The 20,103-nt window shown below is 37.2% G+C and overlaps 1 protein-coding gene across 1 annotated transcript in view; it reads left to right on the forward strand.

Annotated features, from left to right (window-relative positions):
- Nucleotides 1–20,103, forward strand: part of Tusc3 (tumor suppressor candidate 3) — a 146,576-nt gene that overhangs the window by 91,494 nt on the left and 34,979 nt on the right. Inside the window, exon 6 of the mRNA XM_005362535.2 lies at nt 9,992–10,081. Within this exon, the coding sequence (XP_005362592.1) occupies nt 9,992–10,081 (90 nt within the window). The remainder of the gene's footprint in view (nt 1–9,991; nt 10,082–20,103) is intronic.

The following is a 20,103-nucleotide window of genomic DNA, read 5'->3' on the forward strand; positions in this document are numbered from 1 at the left end:
TACATTTTCAGTTCTATCATGATGGTAAATTGATCTTAAAAAAGTAAACTGCCTACATTTTTATATCTCTTCCTTTCTTTAATATAGAGATTAAACTCTCACACCCTTAGGTTGTAGCGCACACCTTTAATGCCAGCACTTGGAAGACAAAGGCAGGTGGATCTCTGTTAAAGGCCAGCCTGATGAAAGTACAGTGAGTTCTAGAAAAAGCCAGAGCTGTAACAAATAGAAATTCTGTCTGGAAACAGCCTCTTACCCTGTGCTATTTTCTAGGAAAAAAAAAATAAGTCTAGGTACTACTAGGTGTATGCTTTATAGATGATCTTTAAAAACATGCTTCCCAAGAAATTAATTAGTGTTAATAAGCCCTTACCACTGAGTACACTGTCCTGTAAGGGTAAAAATTATATTTACTACTGTACTTGCTTTATGCTTTTGGTTCATGACTAGAATAAGAATATACTATATATTGCAAACAGGAGGAAATTATTCATCATGATTTTTATATAGAATGGACAGAAAGATTTGAACTTCCTGGCAGAGAGGAAATGAGCTCTGGAGGTATTAACACATACATATTTCATAGCTTCCTAGGTTCTAAGTTATATTACAAAAGTGAGACAGGTAGATTTTACTGTCTCATAAGCTTCTTGAGTAGAAGACAAAATTATTCTTAAATACTTTCTATTATTGAAGGCAACAATGGTTCCCTGGAACCGAACCCAGGTCATTGGTTCATTCTCCGTTTATTCTACTTTCCTTTTAGTTGGAGGATTAATTGTTTCCTGATTTATGGTGTTGTTATAGAATGATTGAATACAATGCTGAATTATAGTAGTATATAATTTCAAGGAACAAATGTAAAGATTGTAATTTTCCAAAAGTGGTGTTGCTTGAAATACGAGAATGGGTTAAAATTGTGTCGTTTGTAGTGCATAGTACAGAGCTGCATGACACCTCTAGTTTTTCACAGATTACTGTCATTCTAACCTAAGCAATATTAGTGCAGTGAATAGTGACATTCATTTAAAACACAAGAGAAAACATCCCAAGGATCTGCAATTAAAAACATGAAAGATAAGACATCATTAAAAGTCTAATAAGCCAGCCTTATTATCGCAGTAAATCACAGTGGGATAGAAGTTCTTTCTGTCTGCTCCTACTGATGAGCTGTGCTAGTAGATTCTCACACCCTAATGTTTCTCCCGCCTCAAAGAAATTATATCAGTTTAATTACTTAGATTTTATGAGAACCTTAAAGGCTGAAGATTAGTATAAATTCCCAGACAATTTTCACATTCAGGAAAGGCCCTTAAGCCTTAAACACATTGTGATTTGTTGGAATAAACATTCAAAGATATTGAGTGGCTCTGATTTCACAGAGGGTAGAAAAAACCTCCTCCCTTATGTATTTCAATTAATTAATCAACTAATTAATTAATTTTAGATTTTCAAGACAGGTTTCTCTGTATAGCCCTGGCTGTCTTGGAATTTTGTATGTCTTTACCTGGGTTTCTTCCTCTTCTTCACTATTCCTATTATTCTCAAATGGTCTTTTCATAGTTTCCTAGATTTCCTGTTTTTTGTGTCTGGATTTTTTTTAATTAAAATTTTCTTTAACCGGGGTATCCATTCTTCTTTCTCTATTCTGTACCTTGAGCTTTGTTGGAGAAGCTCGCCTCTGAGGTTCCTCATCATGTTTTTAAATTTTTCATTTCATTTAGCAATATATTGTCCTGGTGTTATTATTGAATATATTTTTATGTTGGTGTCTAGGCATCCGGATTTGGGTTGATTATAATTGTAGGTATTGCTATCTGGTCTTGTGTTTGCTAAGTGTGTGTTTTGTTCCTTGGTTTCTATTGCCTTCTCTGGTTCTTAGAGTGTGGTGACTGTGTATTGCTTCTGTGATCCTGCTCAGTGTGGCCATGAGGGGTCTTAATGTCTTTCTAGGTATTGGAAGCTAACACTGAGAAATGGGGATGACCTAGAAGAGGAATGGTGTTGAAGAGTAGAGGGAAGATAGCTTGGTGTGAGACCAGGACCTGTGTAGACCTCTGGAATAGGGGCAGAGAGGAATGAGAAAAAGGTGGTCTGCTACAAGGATGGAGTTAAGACTCCAGGATTGGAAATGGCAGAGAAGAGGGAGAGGTAAAATAGCCCACCTGATTCCCTAGCCAGCATGGCAGAAGTGGTTTCAGGAAGTGTCTGTGGGAGTAGCTGAGACATAGGCTGGGGTGTTAGAGAAAGGCTGTTAATGAGATAGATCTGTGAGATCTCTTGGGAATAGGAGCGGAGAGGAAGGAAGGGCACAGTAGGTGGTCTGCAAATCTGCCAGCTGGAGTTGGATATGGGAGATTGTCTGAAGGAGTTGGTCGCTGAAACGAACGGATGGTAGAGGAAGGCTGTATGTAGGAGATCCGTGTAATCGCTGGGAATAGCAGTTGCATTGTTTTATTTTAAGGATATGTAATAATAAAATCATATAATCTTACTTAGAATTCTGAATACTTACATTGTTTTGTACCTATAAAAGACTTTATCTGGGAGGCATCTAGATAGCACAGTCTGCAGATGCTCAATATCCTGTAAATGTCTACATTAGAATCATTTATAGGTTAATAAGTACCATGTAAATGCTTATCACGTTTTACCATGTAGGGACAAATACCATGGAAAACATACGTCTACATGTTTCAGAGTAGTCAAAATTTCCTAAAATTGTTTCTGATTTCTGATGAATTGAATTTACATGTGTAATTCACTGATATAGAACTGTAACTATATTTGAATTTTTTTCATTAACAGCTAGTATTTGATTAATTCCAAGGCCTGAAAATACTTGCAGTCTTCCATAAATTTTGTATAAGAAGATAAAAAACTTTTTTTAAAGTTTGTCTCTGATGCTAAGTAGATATATCTATGAAACAGCTACAGAAGTGAGAAATGATAAAGTGTGTTTTGTTATTTTATTCATCTTTTTAAGTATTTGAAATGTAAACCAGTTTCACCAAGTGAACTATCTTATGAAAGCCCATTGCTTTGAGTTGTTAAATGTATAGTGCTGTGGACCATGCTTGGAAAGCTGAGTAGCCCATTTTGGAAAGCATAAACGTACGTGTTAGGAGCAGCGTTCTTAGTTTATCACAGGGTTCTAGAAACTTCTCTTTGTGAGAGGGTTGGCACAATATATTGAGTTCTGTTGAATGCTTGCTGGGTTTACAAGGACTAAAAGTCAGTATCCCTTGCAACTGTGAGATAGAAGTATGTCTTTGTAGACTTGGGAGCACGCACGACAGTGCTGGAAGGGTTTGTTGAAAGAGTGGAAGTGAAGCGAACAGACAGTTTAGATTTGAAGACATGGTTATTTTTACGAACCATGTTATTAGACTCCAGTTGAGGAGTTAGTACATTTTAATTTTTCCTTCTTCTGCTACCTTATTTAGATCAGTTTCAGAATAACAGTTGTGAGTTTACCTTTCCTTTGTTCAGGTGTTTATTGAATACCAAGAGAGTCTGAAAATTTGCCTTGTACTGAGAACTTTCAAGAACTTAGGGTGACACAAAGATAAGCCATGATAAAGCGGCACACAAAGCCTGCCTTCAGAATCCTCCTCGTACAGTGAGAAAGGTCAGGTAGGCGTGTGTACTCATGCTGTGCTTTATATTGAGCTTTGATAGCATTGCTCAAATCTTAGTTTTCCAAATAGAGCTTCTTTTAGACTGGATTAAGGTCCAGCCTGAGGAGCCTGAAATACTTCCCAATGGAATAACCTTTGAAGCTACTCCTTGAAAGAGCAGCATTCTCTGAGTGACTCTTATTGTTGCTGTTTACAGTGTGTCCGTTTTAGCCCAACTTTTGGTCTTCATCCAGTGTTTAAAAATTTATATTTTAAATACCCAAGTATCTGGTTTTGTAGAGAAACAAAAAAAAAATCAGGAAATAATTTAGCGAACACTTCAGGCATATAGTATCTTAACATATTTATCAAGGACAAAATACTTTTAGAACCCCAGATGCAAGGTAGATTCTTTTTTTAATACTATGATGTGACACTTCCAGTTTGGGATCCAGTTTCTGTCTGTTCAAGACATGATAGCACATAGATTTGAACTTTGTCAGGGTCGTAGCCTAGCCATGATTCAGTAGATACCTTGTTAATTAAGGGATCACATTCCAACATTGTGATTGGTAATTATTAAGAAACTTGAGTAAATTTAGCAAACCAAATCGAGACATGAGAGAGAGAATATCTGCATTATATGCTATTGAGTCCATTCTTAACACCTTCATATAATAGATAGCTAATTCTCCCAAACAATTAAGAAGTAATAGTCTTATCATATAAATACTTAGATCAATAAGAATAGAAATTTTCTTAGGTTTCTGAAACAAAATAACTGCTTTTTTAGTTATGACACGGGTATTTAAAAATAAAATAATAAGTCAGTTCTCATGAATATAAATGGAAATATTTTCAACAAAATTTTGATTTTTATCATTAAAACAGTAATGTGAGTTATATTTTTATTTCAATAATAGAAGGCCACTTTAATATAAAAATTTAATAAAATTTTCTACACTAATATGAAAAAAGAATCATGATCTTATGTATATGAACACTTGCTAGATTTAGCACCATTTGGCATAAAAGTAAATGAAAGATGGGTAGGAAGGGATCAGTCAATCTGACAATGGAACATTCTCTAAACATCTTAATTCACAAATTTTGACATCTCTGAGATGAAGAATAAGATGCCTCTTATTGGAAGTTTTATCGTGGGCCCTGGATGTGCATAAATGGAGGGGGAAGAGAATATGAATAAGAATGAATAGAAATACAAGAGCTAGTGAGTAATTCAGCAAGGTTGATATGCTCAATATACATAAATTAGCATATAAAATATTCAGATGCTTTAACCAAATAAAAGAAAGTTTTAAAGAAATCACACATTGCCAGACTGTCAGAAGCACTCCCATGTCAGTCCAACAAAAGGTAAGTAAACTGCCGGGCGGTGGTGGCGCACGCCTTAATCCCAGCACTCGGGAGGCAGAGGCAGGTGGATCTCTGTGAGTTCGAGACCAGCCTGGTCTACAGAGCTAGTGCCAGGGCAGGCTCCAAAGCCACAGAGAAACCCTGTCTCGAAAAACCAAAAAAAAAAAAGAAAAAAAAAGTAAGTAAACTATACCAAGATTGTTATTAAAAGATTGTTTTAAGAAAAGGGACTTAAGCAAAGGTAGAATGTAATCACAAATTGGAAGATTTCACACTGTAACAATATGTGTTTTTTACTGTCGGAATTTTTGTGACAGTTGACTAGAGATACTAATATTGCTGAAAATGCAAAGAGCAAAGAATAGAATAAGCATAACTACATGAAAGTAAAGCTTGAATGATTGAAAAATGATACTTAAAAACCAACATAAACTGTATATTCTTAGTAAAATATTCTTCATTTCACAGCAAGATACACAGAACACAGTTGTCTAAAAACATGTTCAAGGTTATACAGTCATGCATTTTGAGACAAATAGGTTTTACAATGTAGTGGAAGTGCCAAAAACATGAACATACCTCTCACCTACAACCTGGTATAAGACAGCAAAATGAATTATCAATCTATTAAGGGAGTGTAATGTTTTTAACAGAAGGTGTAGGTATGCATTGTTAGAAAAGAATATCCTAGAACAAAAGATGAAGTGTAATAGAATAAGTAAATGAGCTTTATTAAAGTTCAGAACTGTTTGCTATGTGACACTAATATAATGAAGGGAATAGCATCTTTTTGCTAAGTCTTACTTGCCCTCTGTGTATTTAAAAAATAAAATAAAATAAACCTGTATTCACAAGTATAAAGAACTTCACCAAGTCAATAAGAGTAGGGCAGGTAACCAAATATTTAAAGAAGACAAAAGACTAGCACTGTGTTCTTGTTCGTTGTGATGGTTCATAGAGACTGTGTCCTCATGAATCATGCATTTTCTGAATATTATATTTAATAAGAGTCTCACTTATATTAATGGAACCCCCCAAAATATCCACATTAAGGAGTATACTGAGATGGTGGTATTTTAGCAGTTAAGGCCAAAGAGAAAAACATGACACATTTAAAGGCTGGTTGGGATAAGCTTAGCAAGCCATGAATTTTACAAGATTGTTCATTCAGGATTTTCTTGCGTCCTGTGAAAATTGCCAGAACTTTGTGAGTCCTAGATTTCCAGAAGTATGTTTTCACTGCCTCAGCTGGCTCAACAGAGCATGCTTTCCTTAAGGCTCCTTTATGTTTCTTACTCTAGCTTCTGGACCTGAGTATATAATTAACTAAAGGAAATTGGCAAAATTTAAGTAACCTACCATAGATTGTGTTGTTGCTTAATCTATATTTAAGAAAATTTGGTCATTTTCTCTTGAGCACGAGCAAAATGTGTTTACATTTGTATCTATTGCTATGTTAATATTTTATAGTATCATGGTGTCAGTATTATCATTTAGCAGTAATTCTTTATTTTCAAATATTGGCTAAACTCTATAACATGGAAATCTTAGGAAAAATTCTATATTTGTTTTATTGAGTGTAGTTCACATGCCACAAAAATGGTTTTGATCTGGCACTCAAATGCACAGTTGACAATGATTATGCATTTTTGTTATGATTGCAAATGAAGATTTGTTTTTATCTGATGTAAATTCCCAGACTCCCTTGTAGCACCGTGTTTGATAGATGAACCTCCTGTGTCTTGGACTACTGTCAACACTGAACAAATTCAACTCCTACCTGAAGCTAACACCTCTTGTTCATGTGCTAGATTGTCCCCCTTCTTACTTATTAATAGTAGTACTCTAACCACCCTCACTTCTTTCAGTATCATTGTAAAATCTTCTCTTTGTAACTAATTCTCTAGCAGTGCAGCTGGCCGGAGTATAATAATAGCTTCCTTTCTAAAATCCCATGATGGGCTGTTGATAGGCCCAGAGGATGTAGGTCTTGTGCATGCAGCCATGCTGTTGTGTTCATTGGTACAACATCCTGTCATGTCCAGCAGACAGCTGTTCACAGCACTCCTTTCTGTCCTTGAGCTCTTGTGTTCTTTCTGACCCCTTTATGGTGATGTGCCCTGAGCATTGGAGAGGTGATTGATATAAATGTCCCGGGTAAATACCTTCTACCTCCATGTTGAGACTTGTCAGGTTGTTTTATATTTGATCTCCCCCCCCCCACTATGATGTTTGCACACCACTATGACCTCATTTTTTAAAATACTGTGTTTGCCTACTATTTATGTAACATTTCCCAACTACATCAGACCTCTGGGTTCCTGTTGACCAAGTTTTTCTGTCCCACAGCCACTCTCAAATAATTACTCAGAGGCTTAATATTGATTACAAGTGTACGATCATTAGCTCAGACTTATTACTAACTAGCTCTCATAGTTTAAATTAACCCATATTTTTTAATTGTGCTCTGCCAAGTAATGATACATTTATTAGCATAGTACATCTATCGCTTTCTCCCTCTGCACTGCTGGCTACTCTTTGACTCTTCCCTTCTCCCAGAGTTCTCTCTTTCTGGCTGTCCTATACATCCTGCCTTGTTGTTGGCCTATTACTGTTTTATTAACCAATGAGAGTAATACATATTCACAGCATACAGAAGGATTATTCCACAGCAGGTTCCAACGTCTGTGATGACTTGTATTTCTGAGTCACCTTCTGGGGTTCTTCTTAGACTTTATTTTAATCTCGCCCTACCTTGTGTTCTTGAGAAATTCAATTTATTTTCATAGTCATCTCTAGTCATCTTTTCCTTTTCTTCTGCTGTTATATAATGTGTAGTGCATTTGGAAATGAATTTTCTGAAGATTTGATTTTATGTGTATATGTGAGTGCCTGTTGATCTTAGCTGCAGAGCCATTGTTTCAGCTCCAGAAAGGAGTATTTTGAGGGCATATTGTATTTACTCTTTTAAACTGAATCCCAAGTTTTTCTTTCTCCTTATTTACTCTTGCATGCCTAAACCTCATTCTGAGTATCTCTAAGTAGCTCTTCAAATGACCCTATTGCTCTAGTCAGAAACCAGTAACCTACCCATACATATTGTTCATGGTAATCCTAGACCCCAGGAGGTGGAAACTGTGGCTCACAAGTCAGATTGGACCACACAGTTATTTTCATGCAAACAGAGCTTATACATCGACTACGAGACTCTGCCTCAAAGATAAAGAAGAAGCCAGATACCTGGGTTCTTAGTTTTAGCTTTGAGTATGTTTTCTGTCATGTCAATAAACTGTCAAGGCCCACTGTTTCCACCTCTTATATGATTGTCCTTCTGTCAGTTCTTATCAGTACCATGGGAGAGGCCACTATTATTTCTTCCTTCTAATTTCTCAAAACTGTTTTCCATAGTGCAAGTGCTGTCTCTTCATGAATTCTAACCTTGGCCGTGTCTGGAAGTAGGATTAACAAAGCAGTCAGTACAAGAAGGCAAGGTGCATCAGGGTAGTTTCACTTGCAGATTTAGTTCTTGTGAAGCCCTTGCCCCAAACCAGTAGAATTCTGGTATCTTTGGCTGTCTATGACAGTAGCAGAGGTCAGCCGTTCTACTCTAAATGTGTTTTTCACTACTATATCTCTGTGGGATTTCTAAATACCTTTTACCTGAACTGTATGTCTTTAGCACAAAATTTTAACTCACCAGTCTCTCTAATCACTGGCACTAATATGTGAATTAAATATAGAATTTATTTTCCTCACATAATTTCATCATAAACTGTAGTTTTAGATGGTTAAATATGTTTTCTACCTATAGTAGAACTGGTATTCTAATATACAGTCTTAAGTTATGTACAAATATTTGTAAATATCTGGCTTCAGAAAATGTCTTACTCAACTCTGCCCACGTTAGTTCTGGCTTCTAAGAAGACCAAATTAATTTCAGAGTTACTTTCAGCAAGGCGAGTAGAAGATTGAGATTAACATCTCTAAACTAGTTTTCCATTTTCTGTTGAAACTCTGGTTCAAAAAGCAGTTATTGCACATAATCATCTTAGTTCTCTGAGTTTTTCTGTCCTCTAAAGATGTGCCACATCCTGCTCTTCTTCGTGTCCTCTTTTTAAAAGGACAAAACAAAAAACGAACAAACCGCACAAACCTGGCTAGTTGTTTATTGCTATATTTAACCTCATCGAGACAGGTCAGTTCCAGAGATGGCGGCCGAAGTAAAGAGTAATAGGACAGATCACAGGGCCAAAAGGAACATTCTGACCCCAGGCACACATTTTGTTCTAGAGGTGTTTTTAAGTTTATGAATTTTAAAACAGTATTTTGGTATTAGTCACATACCTATAAATTATCATGACCAATCTGTTACTTCTTGTTCATTAACCACCACCCCCCCCCATTAACACTTTGTTACCGTCAAGAATATATTCCAAATAAAAGTTTCTGGCATAGAGCCAACAGGTGTAAAAATAATCTCTAAGAGTTCTTCTTGAATGTATCTTTTCATAGCTTCTTCCATCTGTACAGATTTAGATTTGTTGTGGGCACTTCGCCAAAAGCAGCTAAGTAGTAGTGGGGGTGGAGCTATGGTAACCCAAAAAACATCAGCTTTGGACAGCCCCCCAGCCAGCATGAAACGGACGTTTAGGAGATGGAGAGGCTCATGCTCTTCATCTCTGCCTCCTGTCTCAGCTGTTCTTTGCACTGGCAGCTTCACAAGGGCTCTCAGGTTGTCACTCTGCCAGGGGCATAACATGTTCTGTCATTTAGCCATCACCGTATCTCTCGGGGAAAATTAGTCTGGTTCATAGCTGTGGAATTGAAGATGCAGATAGTAAATGCTCAGAATCTTATAGTAAATGATTTTTTTTTTACTGTGTGAGCTGGAACATGATTCTTAAATGGTAATTTAATGGTGAGTGTTACTTTTAAAATGCATTATTCTGCCATTCCCTGGCTTATGTATTGAAATATTGTACCCTGGTTTTCAGTGTATAGTCTTTGCTATGACGTCTGGCCAGATGTGGAATCATATCCGTGGACCTCCATATGCTCATAAGAACCCACACAATGGACAAGTGGTAAGTTTGTTTTCTATCAATCGATACTATTAACAAGATCCCTCTTAAATGAAGCTATGATTATCCTCTAGTAAGAGCAGGTTTTCTTCATAAAACCACACATTTCATTTACTACTTCTGCCCCATATACACATAATATGTATTACTTAGTGTAAAGACTTCTTTGATGTTATCATCCTAAACATTACTGTCCCCACTCCAGAATGCACACATACACTTACAGTATTCTACAGGCTTGCAAATTACTGTGACAACAACATGAAATACAACATAAGAAAAATTAAACAAGTATCTAGTGTCCCATTAGTAATAAGTTTAACCTTCAGAAGTTAATTTAAATATCATTAAGAATTCTGACATCATATTAGAGTATTAAGTATTATGAATTATTAAAAATAAGTAGTGGAATTTATATCAGTAATAGCGTACAAATTCATATGACTTGGCCTGTTAGATTCCTTTTATTTAGATGGGAAGGAAATACTGTAATAGATTTACATAACCACTTTCTCCCCCTGCACGTTTAATATTAAGTTTCTGAGTTTTAAAAATATTTAGGGATTTGCATGATTTTCTCATTTTCTCTTTTGTTCTTTTGGAAAAATAGAAGGATTGTTACTGGATTACACAGTGATGTCATTCAGGTCAGCAGAATGCTATCAGTTATCCCCTCATCCCACCCATACCTGTGATCAGTTATCTTTCCACAGCGCTCACTCTTGATCTCATGAGTAAACGTTTCAATGCGTAGCCAGTTATGGTTCCTGTTGTGCTGCTGCCACCAGAGCACCCAGCAGACGCATCTCAAGGAAGACATATGTACTTTGGCTCACAATCTGAGGGTATGCTAATCCATGAGAGCAGGAACGTCAGGCAGAGTCTGTGTGCACTACAGCAGACCTGGAAACAGAGAAAGTCGGCCCTAGAGTAGGGGCATTTGGACCTCTCAAAGGTCCTTGTGACCTGATGTCTTCCAGCAAACCACGCATATGTTAAAAATCAATAGCCTCTCAAGAGACTGCCACTAATTGGGGAATACATGCTCAAAGCATGAGTCTATGGAAGACATCTAAGCCCAGTGCTCATCCTCTGCCATCCAGAGTCTTATGATCGTCTCTAAACGTAAGATGCATTCATTCAATACCAGCAGTCCCTGGTGGTGTACTTCCTGGACTATTTAGAAATACCACGTTTCTGCGAACATTCAAGAAAATCTCTTAGATGTGTGCCCCAGCCAAATTTAAAAACATAAAAAAAGTAAAATACAATGTCTCAGAGTAAATTTTCCAATTGCAAATGGGAGAATTTAAACAACTGAAAACTAGCAGGCTGACATTAAATCTATCCATCAAGCCATGTGAAGTGTCACTAGTTTGGGCATCCTCAGATTTATGGCCCTTATTGCTTTCAGTTCATGTGTGTTTTTTTCTCTTGGGCCATCCACTTTGGCTGGCTTCTCATATGTCTGGCATCTCTGCAATGCTGAATTCTCCATTCTGTCTTAGGCTCACATCTCCGTGCACTGATTCATGAAGGACTTTTCCACCTGGAATGTCATCAGCTTATCTCGGAAACCTGGGTGCAAATCTCCCAGTCCTGTAAATCCTGTACAGGCAAAACCAACATACATAAACAATGCCAGGTTCTGTTCCCATCTGCACAAGTATCTAGGCTTCCTTGGGCTCTAGTTTTTGTGTCCTCTCTGTGCTTATGCGGTGTGAGCAGGAAGACACTTGCCTGAGTGGCCCTGATAGCAGAGCAGCCCTGCTGTCCTTCTTTATGAAGAAAGTCTTTGAAATGGATTTTCATTTTATACCCTGGCCTTTTCAGTGGATGGAGTTTTGCCTTCAGGATGCTTTTCTTCCTGCCCTATTGTAGACAGCACAGTTTCTCCTTACTGATGTTACTTTTACTCTTCAAAGATTACAGATGCTTTCTTAAATTTTAATTTATTTAATTTTCATTCTGACCACAGCTTACCTCCCTCCCCTCTCCTGTATTCACTTTAAAACCTCCCATGGGTACCAGCAAAGCATGGCATATCAAACTGTCTCATGATCAAGTGCCTCCCCCTGTATTCAGGCTGGGCAAGGCAATCTAGCATGAGAAATAGATGCACAAGAGCCAGTCAAAGCACCTGGGATAGCTCCTGCTCCCTTTGCCGGGAGTCCCACGTATATATAGATCAAGCTACATCACTGACAGGTGTATGCACAGGACCTAAGTGGTTTCCTAAGGGTTCCCTGCTTGTTGGTTCAGACTCTGAATTCCCATGAGGCAGTCTAGCCATTTCTGGGAGGTTTTCTATGCTGTCCTTTCTCCCTCTTCTCAGCTGGACTCTTCTAGTTTGGTCCAGTGTTTGGCCTTGAGTCTCTGAATCTGCCTCCATCAGTTGCTGGATGAAGGCTGCCTGCTGACATTTGGGGTGGTCACCAATCTGATCACAGGGGATGGCCAGTTCAGATCATGCCTCCTTTGCTGCCAGGAGTCATAGTTGGGGCCATCCTTGTAGACTCTTGGGAGTTTCCCTTATATCAGGTTTACAGATGCTTTATTTCCTGTACTATTTTGCCTCTAATATAAAATGCACTCCTATAAGATTTTATGTATCTTACATTTCTCTGCTCCGATTTTTTGCTCCCAGGTTTTTGTTTTGCTTTTAAATAACCATTCCAAAGCTTGAGCGCTGCAAGTCCATTTGTCTGCTACTTTAGAATTTATTCGCGCACAAATTTCATAGGCAATTTTTTTGACAAAATGTAACATATTGGCCTCCAGTCCAGGTCGTGATGGAATCTGCTCTCACCTGGAACCTCAGGAACAGTTACAGTCTATGTTTGGTCAGTGTTCTGGTCTTCTGAAATCTAGTGTCTTCTGTTTAGTTGAGGTAAAACTCAGTGTTTTATGAGTTCCTTTACCTTAATGTCTTCAGGTTTCCACATTCTTACTGATGTGCTCCAAGAGCCTAGAGTCATGTGGTCAGTACAACCAGAGAAACGACACATTCTTGGTACTAATTTCATATATCAGTTACTTCTGTGTTGCTCAGACCAAAATGCCTAATAAGTGGCTTTTTTTTTAAAGAAAAGTTTTGCAATTGACCATTAACATGAATAAATTCATCTTAGTGAGTTTCCATTGTGTAACTATTAGAACTGTGATTGGGTGCTCCCTGCACTCACCAAAATAAGTAGGACTGATAACCAGGTAAGATGTTAGCGCTTGTGTCTGTTTGGAAGGTTGAAATTAGGTAGCAATACCGATCACACTCATACTCCATGGCCATGTGTTTTTAAACCATAGCTTTACACACATGTGTATGACTTTAAGATGTACAATAATAATAATAAACTCCATTCTTAATTCCCTTAACAACCACTGAACAGTCTTGCAGAAAAATAAATAAGGAACTGCAGGATGAGAGAGTAGGGCTTTTACATGTAACAATAAAGTCATGTCTCTACCATGTAAAATAAGGCTAACGCAGAGATGTATCCGTGTTCAGATTTTAGTTATTGATGCTCAAAAGCTAATGTGTGTTAGTCCTTAGAAGAGCAGCTGCTTCCATGCTGGACGGAGGAACTACAGGAAGTCTTCTGGCGGCTTCTGCTGCATATTTTAATCTACGTAACACATAGTGAGAATACATCTAAGTATAAATTTACAAATTATGAACTTTTCTTTTGCATACCATGCTAAAAGTTTCCTTTAAAAACATTGATTACAAGGAGAGGGGTGGTGTACAGCTTTTATCCCAGCACTCTGGAAGTAGAGGCAGGCAGATCTCTGTGAGTTCAAGGCCAACCTGGTCTATGGAGCAAGTTCTAGGACAGGCTTCAAAGCTACAGAGAAACCCTATCTCAAAAACAAAACAAAACAAAACAAAATAAGCTTTAGAGAAATGTTTTAAAATGTGTGGACTACAAACTTATCAAAATTTAATTGGTGTTTTCAACAGTGTACTTCTATCCATGGAGTATTTTGAGTTCACATGCCATGTCTTGTGCTGTCTTCCTGTTTCATAGGCTGCTGTATTTGTGACACTAGGAACTCATACATTAGCCTTCTAGAAGATCCCAGCATAAACAGCACAGTCTTTCCATGTAGCACCACTAAGGGATGTTTCAGAATCATACACTGACCATTCACGCTAGGTATTCCACAGCTGGTAACTCTGGAATCTGAAATAGTAGGTGACCATCATCAGGGTGTAACTTTTCCTCAGTGTGTGGAACCCTGGGAACAGGTGAAGGACTGTATGCTGGACTTCACTGTCCTGGCAGAAATCATTTCTTGAACATATGTCTAGACTGTAGACGTCAAGTCTTGTAGCCTAGCCTGTTTTTTTGAATGATCAGGTGTATTTGTGGCTGTTAAAACTGCAATGGCAGCTCTCATGCCAGCTAGCTTAAGGACACGCCACCGCTCAATGTCCCATAATACAAACTGTAGCCATATATAGGAAAATGACCAATTCTACACTGTGTGATTGTTAAACGGAAAAGTTCCCCTGTCTGTCTGAGGAAGTATGGTGCTTGACTTTTTTAAAAGCAGTATAGACCTGCTGAACAGCAGAGCTATGGAACAAGGAGGGAAGGATGCAGACCCTCACCAGAGACTGGCCTGCAGAAGGTTCATTCTCAGTGCAATGAAGGAGGGAGTAACCGGACAAGCTAGAGGCCCCCAGGAGAGTCTGTGGGGAGCAGCTGTGCACACACGTTTAACAGTGCCGGAGTGACTTAGGGGAAAATAGTTCACATTGGAGGTGAAGACAACAGGAGAATTGTTAAGTGGCCTAGCTACAAAGGAAGCATAGCTGAAAATGTTCTCCTGCCAGGTTAATTCTCCTGTGAGCCGCTGGCTCTTGGTGCCTGTCTGAGAGTCATCCCTCAGGTGTGGTTGGAGCCCTTTGGGAGAGGTGCTAGTTCTCGTGTCAGTCATTTGTTGTGTGCTTGTCCTCTGCTAAAACATTGTTTCCTGGCACTGCTGAACTTCATCAGAAGAAATCCAAGCAAACAGGAACAGGTTCTGGGGGCAGTGAGGGACTGGGGTTGCACATGTCAGTCGCTTCATAAACAGTGCTTCCTTCAGCCCTTCAGATTCCAAATAAAAGTGAATAGGATAAGAAAAAAATAGAGCTTCATCTTATTAAGTTAGTATGCTCTGAAAAAACTAGCTAAATAATACTTAAAAGTATCTGTCATGATGAGTTCTTTGCTTTAAAGAAACTATCGTGTCTTATACATAATCCTACAGAGAAAAGTATTGAAGGTGTATAGAAGATCTATCTCTATTCTAATTTTATTACACATGTCAATGTTTTATGCAGATGGAAAGTTTCTTCTCTTATAGAACTTTTATCATTGATAGTTTGTAGGATTTCTGTTTGAACTCTGCTCTTCATAATCGGTGTCCAGTCCTCTAAGCTCTGCCTTCCCGTTTCCCTTGCACTCACCAGTGCAAATTTGTAGAGACACTGGTAATAACTGCTTGTGATTTGGGACCATCAGTAGAGTATATTATACATGCTGTCTTGCTGCAGAAGGAACTTACAGTCACAAAATTGAGGCTGTCATGGCTTTACAAATAAACTTGCATTGGAAATATTGTTAAGCCTTTATCAGGAGAATCTTAAGTCTCCAAGGTGGGCAAGCTGAGCCTGGGTAACAACCATCTGAAAAGAACTATACTGCTGTGCTTAAGAAGTAATTTTGACAATATCATCAGCCCATATGGACAGACTTGCAGTCTCCAATCTCTGTTTCAGTTGTCAATAGTATAACCGGGGGCCTGGACCTGAAAGAGATGTATTGATAGTTTGTGTGGAATGTGTAAGCCCGTATATGCTGGTAAAACTGTCAGTTTAAGGCTGGTTTTCTGTGTGCATTAGCCAGGACCAGTCAAGTGCTATTATTAGGCTGTTTTTATTTTGTTGTTTTTGTTGTTTGTTTGTTTTTAAATCTCTATATGTGTGGAGTGGTTTCTCACTGAAACACACACACACACATGCATGTGCACCCACACTTACATGATAAAGCAGTATGTAATATAAAGTAAGTACATGTAATTGATAGATGATGTGTCAGTTCTGAACATCTTATTCTGTCTTTAATCACATAAGCTTCTAACTAGTCTAGCTAGAGTGGACAAAACAAGCTTAATAAAAATAAAATAACATTTGCTATTTGTTTTGACTTTTTCATTTGATTTCAATGCTTTATACATAAAAACTATCTGTAGTACAGTGTTTTTCTCCATATTATGACATATTAATTGTGAAATAACACTACTTTAAAAAGCTGAAACTATTAACAAAGTTCTAGTTCAATATAAACGATATGAGGAATGTGAGAGAATTAATAGTGCAGGAGCAGAGTGCTGAGCTGATTGTGAGTTTGTTTGTCACTGTTAAGATGCTCTGTAATTGCACAAGTCAAGCACTAATGATCCACTTAACAGCATGAAAGCCATCACGGAAGTGATCATTACTATGTAGCTAAAGGGAAACTATACAACTCATAGTTATATAAGGCACAAAATCTTTCTGTTGATAGTCATCTTAAAGAAAAATGCATAAAAGCAGTAAAGTTTATATTTAGGTTATTGCTCCCACTGTAAATGAATATATTGTTCCTTTTATGATTTAGATGTTAGTGGACTGGAGAGATAACTCTGAGGTTAAGAGCATTGCCTGCGCTTCCAAAGGTCCTGAGTTCAATTTCCAGCAACCACATGGTGGCTCACAACCATCTGTAATGGGGTCTGATGCTCTCTGCTGGCCTGCAGGCATACACTCAGACAGAATATTGTGTACATAATAATAAAATAAATATTTTTTTAAAAAAAGATTTAGATGTAAGCTATTGCCTAGGACTGCTGCTGTTGGTCATACATAATCCAGGTTTTGTCACTGCTTTGCAATTGAGTTATGAATATTCCTCGTGTTCTGCCCATATGTCTATCGCCATGCACAAAACTCAAGTCCAAATGGATTAAAGACCCTAAAATAAATCTGATCACACTGAACCTGATAGAAGAGAAAGTGGGAAGTAGCCTTCAATGCATGGGCACAGGAGATTACTTCCTAAATATAACCCCAGTAGCACAGGCACAAAGAGCAACAATAAATAAATGGGACCTCCTGAAACTGAGACGCTTCTGTAAAGCAAAGGACATGGTCAACAAGACAAAACGACAGCCTACAGAGTAGGAAAGGATCTTCACCAACGCCATGTCAGACAAAGCATCTTCAACAAATGGTGCTGGCATAACTGGATGTCAACATTAGAAGAGTGAATATAGATCCATATCTACCGCCATGCATCACTTTCATGTCTCAGGTTTTCATGGTCAATCTCTGAGGGTCTTACTAGTTGTATAATGCCATCTCCAATTACAAGTTGGAGTTTGTATGTACTGAAACTACTGTTGTGATATTTTGAGTAGAGATGTTTACCAGTGCTGTTCGGTATCATCTACATCAAAAATGTTGATCTTACCTTTATTAAAAAACAATAGAGCCCAGAAAGTTCAATATAATTAATGTACAAAAGATGGGCAGAACATTTATATTAGGGATTAGAACCAGGTTTCTTTCTGGCCTGGTTGATTCATCCCGTTACTTTTCAGTGCAGTGAACATTTCTTGAGAGGGCACTAATGTCAGATGTTATATTGGTACAGCTTCACCGTGACACCTCATAAACCAGAAAGGAATTGCGTACGGTTCTGTGGGTCAGCAGAGAGTCTCATCTGTAGAAGCTTGCTTCTTACTATGCTGCAGGGTTGTTATGTCAACTCCATGTCTGTCAGATCTTTTGCACATATTTCCCTATATTGCCTGTTACTTTTGACTTCATTGCCTCCCTAGATGGCCTTGGCATATAATTTGAAATCTAGGAAAAGCATTTTAAATGTGTATCATTAAATTTAAGAATAAGACCTATAAATTTCACTAATTGACATTAATCTATGAATGCTACCAAATATAATACCATTTGACATTTCATAATAGTAATGAAATCTGAAGTAAATAAACATTCAAAACCAGTCACTTTAGTATTCATATTATCTATGTTACTTCTGTATACATCAAAATGAAAACTTAGAGTAAGTTTTAAATATTTGCTATAATATAATTTTAGTGTTTTATATGCCTTAGGACTTCTGTAAACTTTAACCTCATATTATATGCTGCACATGTTATCAAAACAAAAATATTTGTTAACTGCCTTCTATTTAAATAACTATGAAAAGCAACACAATTTGCTTATCCTATAGGCAAAAATAGGCTTGGTTTATATATGATTAGAATTTCAAAATAATGCTACTGTGGGAATAAATAGATATGCATTGGGAAAAATTCACATTTAAAGAATACTTAACAAAATTCATGTGTCAATAGATTTCTCTCCGCTTCCGTCATCCCACCACTTGCTCCCTTCTTCCTTCCAGTATTAAACCATTATTATCATTATGTTCAAATAGCTAAGTAATTCAGAATCCATGGAGAAAGAAGAATAAGTCAGTATATTGTATTTAATTTAATTCTTGTTCACAGTAAACACATAACATGTTTTCTTTCCTTATGTGCTGTGGTTTTATAATGGCTTTCCTCCTTTCTTCATTCCCTGAGCTCTTCTTTTTCTAACCCGTTTCACATACAACCTTTTTGTGAAAGTTATTTGTTTTTCTTGAGAGAATATTATTATTCTGAGTGGTATTATCTTGCTTGCTATAACTTTAATTTAGCATATATCATTTCACAATCATGTCCATTAATGAAGTAAAAATACCTGACCATTATGCCAGAATACTTCATTGTAATTCTCATGAAGCTGTAATTATTCTTCTCTTGAGTGAAAAATGTGCCAAAAGATGCATCCAAAATAACTAGACTAGATATAAAACCTGTGCATTCATAAATTTCCTTGAACTTTGCTTTATTTTTTGATTGATTTTTTAAAATTCTTTTAGGAATAATCTGGAAAAGTAATGGCATTACATATATTACAGTTTACTTAGTAGAACATTGACTACACAGACTTTATAGATTATTATTACAAAACTGTTTCTACCTTTGAAACATTAACTATTGATCCTGCATAATCAATCATCCATCATAGTTTATGATTGTTGCATGTCCTAAAACTTCATCCATTTGGAAAGCTTGATATTTAGCTCAGATACTCAGTTCAGACTTAAATGAGGCCTTGTGTCAAACTATAATTAATATGTGACATACCATGTTTAAATGTCTATCTAATGCTGATTTCTTCCACATCAATCAATCTATACTTCAAATAAACACCGTTGAAACGTGCAGTCTGCAAAGTCATTGTTTGCAACAGTGAGCCGTGTAGTAGACGACACAGCAAAGCTGCAGTGTGAATGGTACGAAAGCACTTCCGGTTCTGCAAAAGGAACAGTTGTTGTGAAAGAAACATTTTCTTCACTAAATAAAATGGCAGTGTCCTACATCAAGCCTTGTAAAATTCTGTCAGGGGCCAGGAATGTTAGGCAAAATTATGTATTGTCCTTTCCGCTGAAAGAATGAAAAGTCATTTTCCCAGTAATAGAAACTTTTCAAATATGGAATAACTGTATGTTGTGTAGATATATTAGATTTCAGTTTATATACTTAGTAAATATTAGGTTATGTTTTCAGAATGTAACTATCCATCTTTAGAAATGCATCTCTCCTTCTGTGGGATTGTTTCACACTGTGCTGTTCTTTCTCTAGGACCCATCTGTTCCTGCAGTCTAATTGTGCACTCAGATCTCTACACTTTCCGCGTCCATACTCAATAATTACAAGAAAACAAAATGTTGCCTGAAAATCCTAGGACAAAGATGGTCTCTAGGAACCAAGAGTGTCATAAATAATACAACATGGAAGGGTGACTCCAAGTCAGGGATTTCTAGTTATAGTCATGCAGCATTTTTAATAAACTTAGTGTTTTAGCATTGCTGAAGGCGACCCATGATTTTAGAACTTAATCTATTAACCAGTAATTAAACTGG

The sequence above is a fragment of the Microtus ochrogaster genome, linkage group LG7_11, assembly GCF_000317375.1.
Source record: "Microtus ochrogaster isolate Prairie Vole_2 linkage group LG7_11, MicOch1.0, whole genome shotgun sequence".
Classification (NCBI taxonomy): domain Eukaryota; kingdom Metazoa; phylum Chordata; class Mammalia; order Rodentia; family Cricetidae; genus Microtus; species Microtus ochrogaster.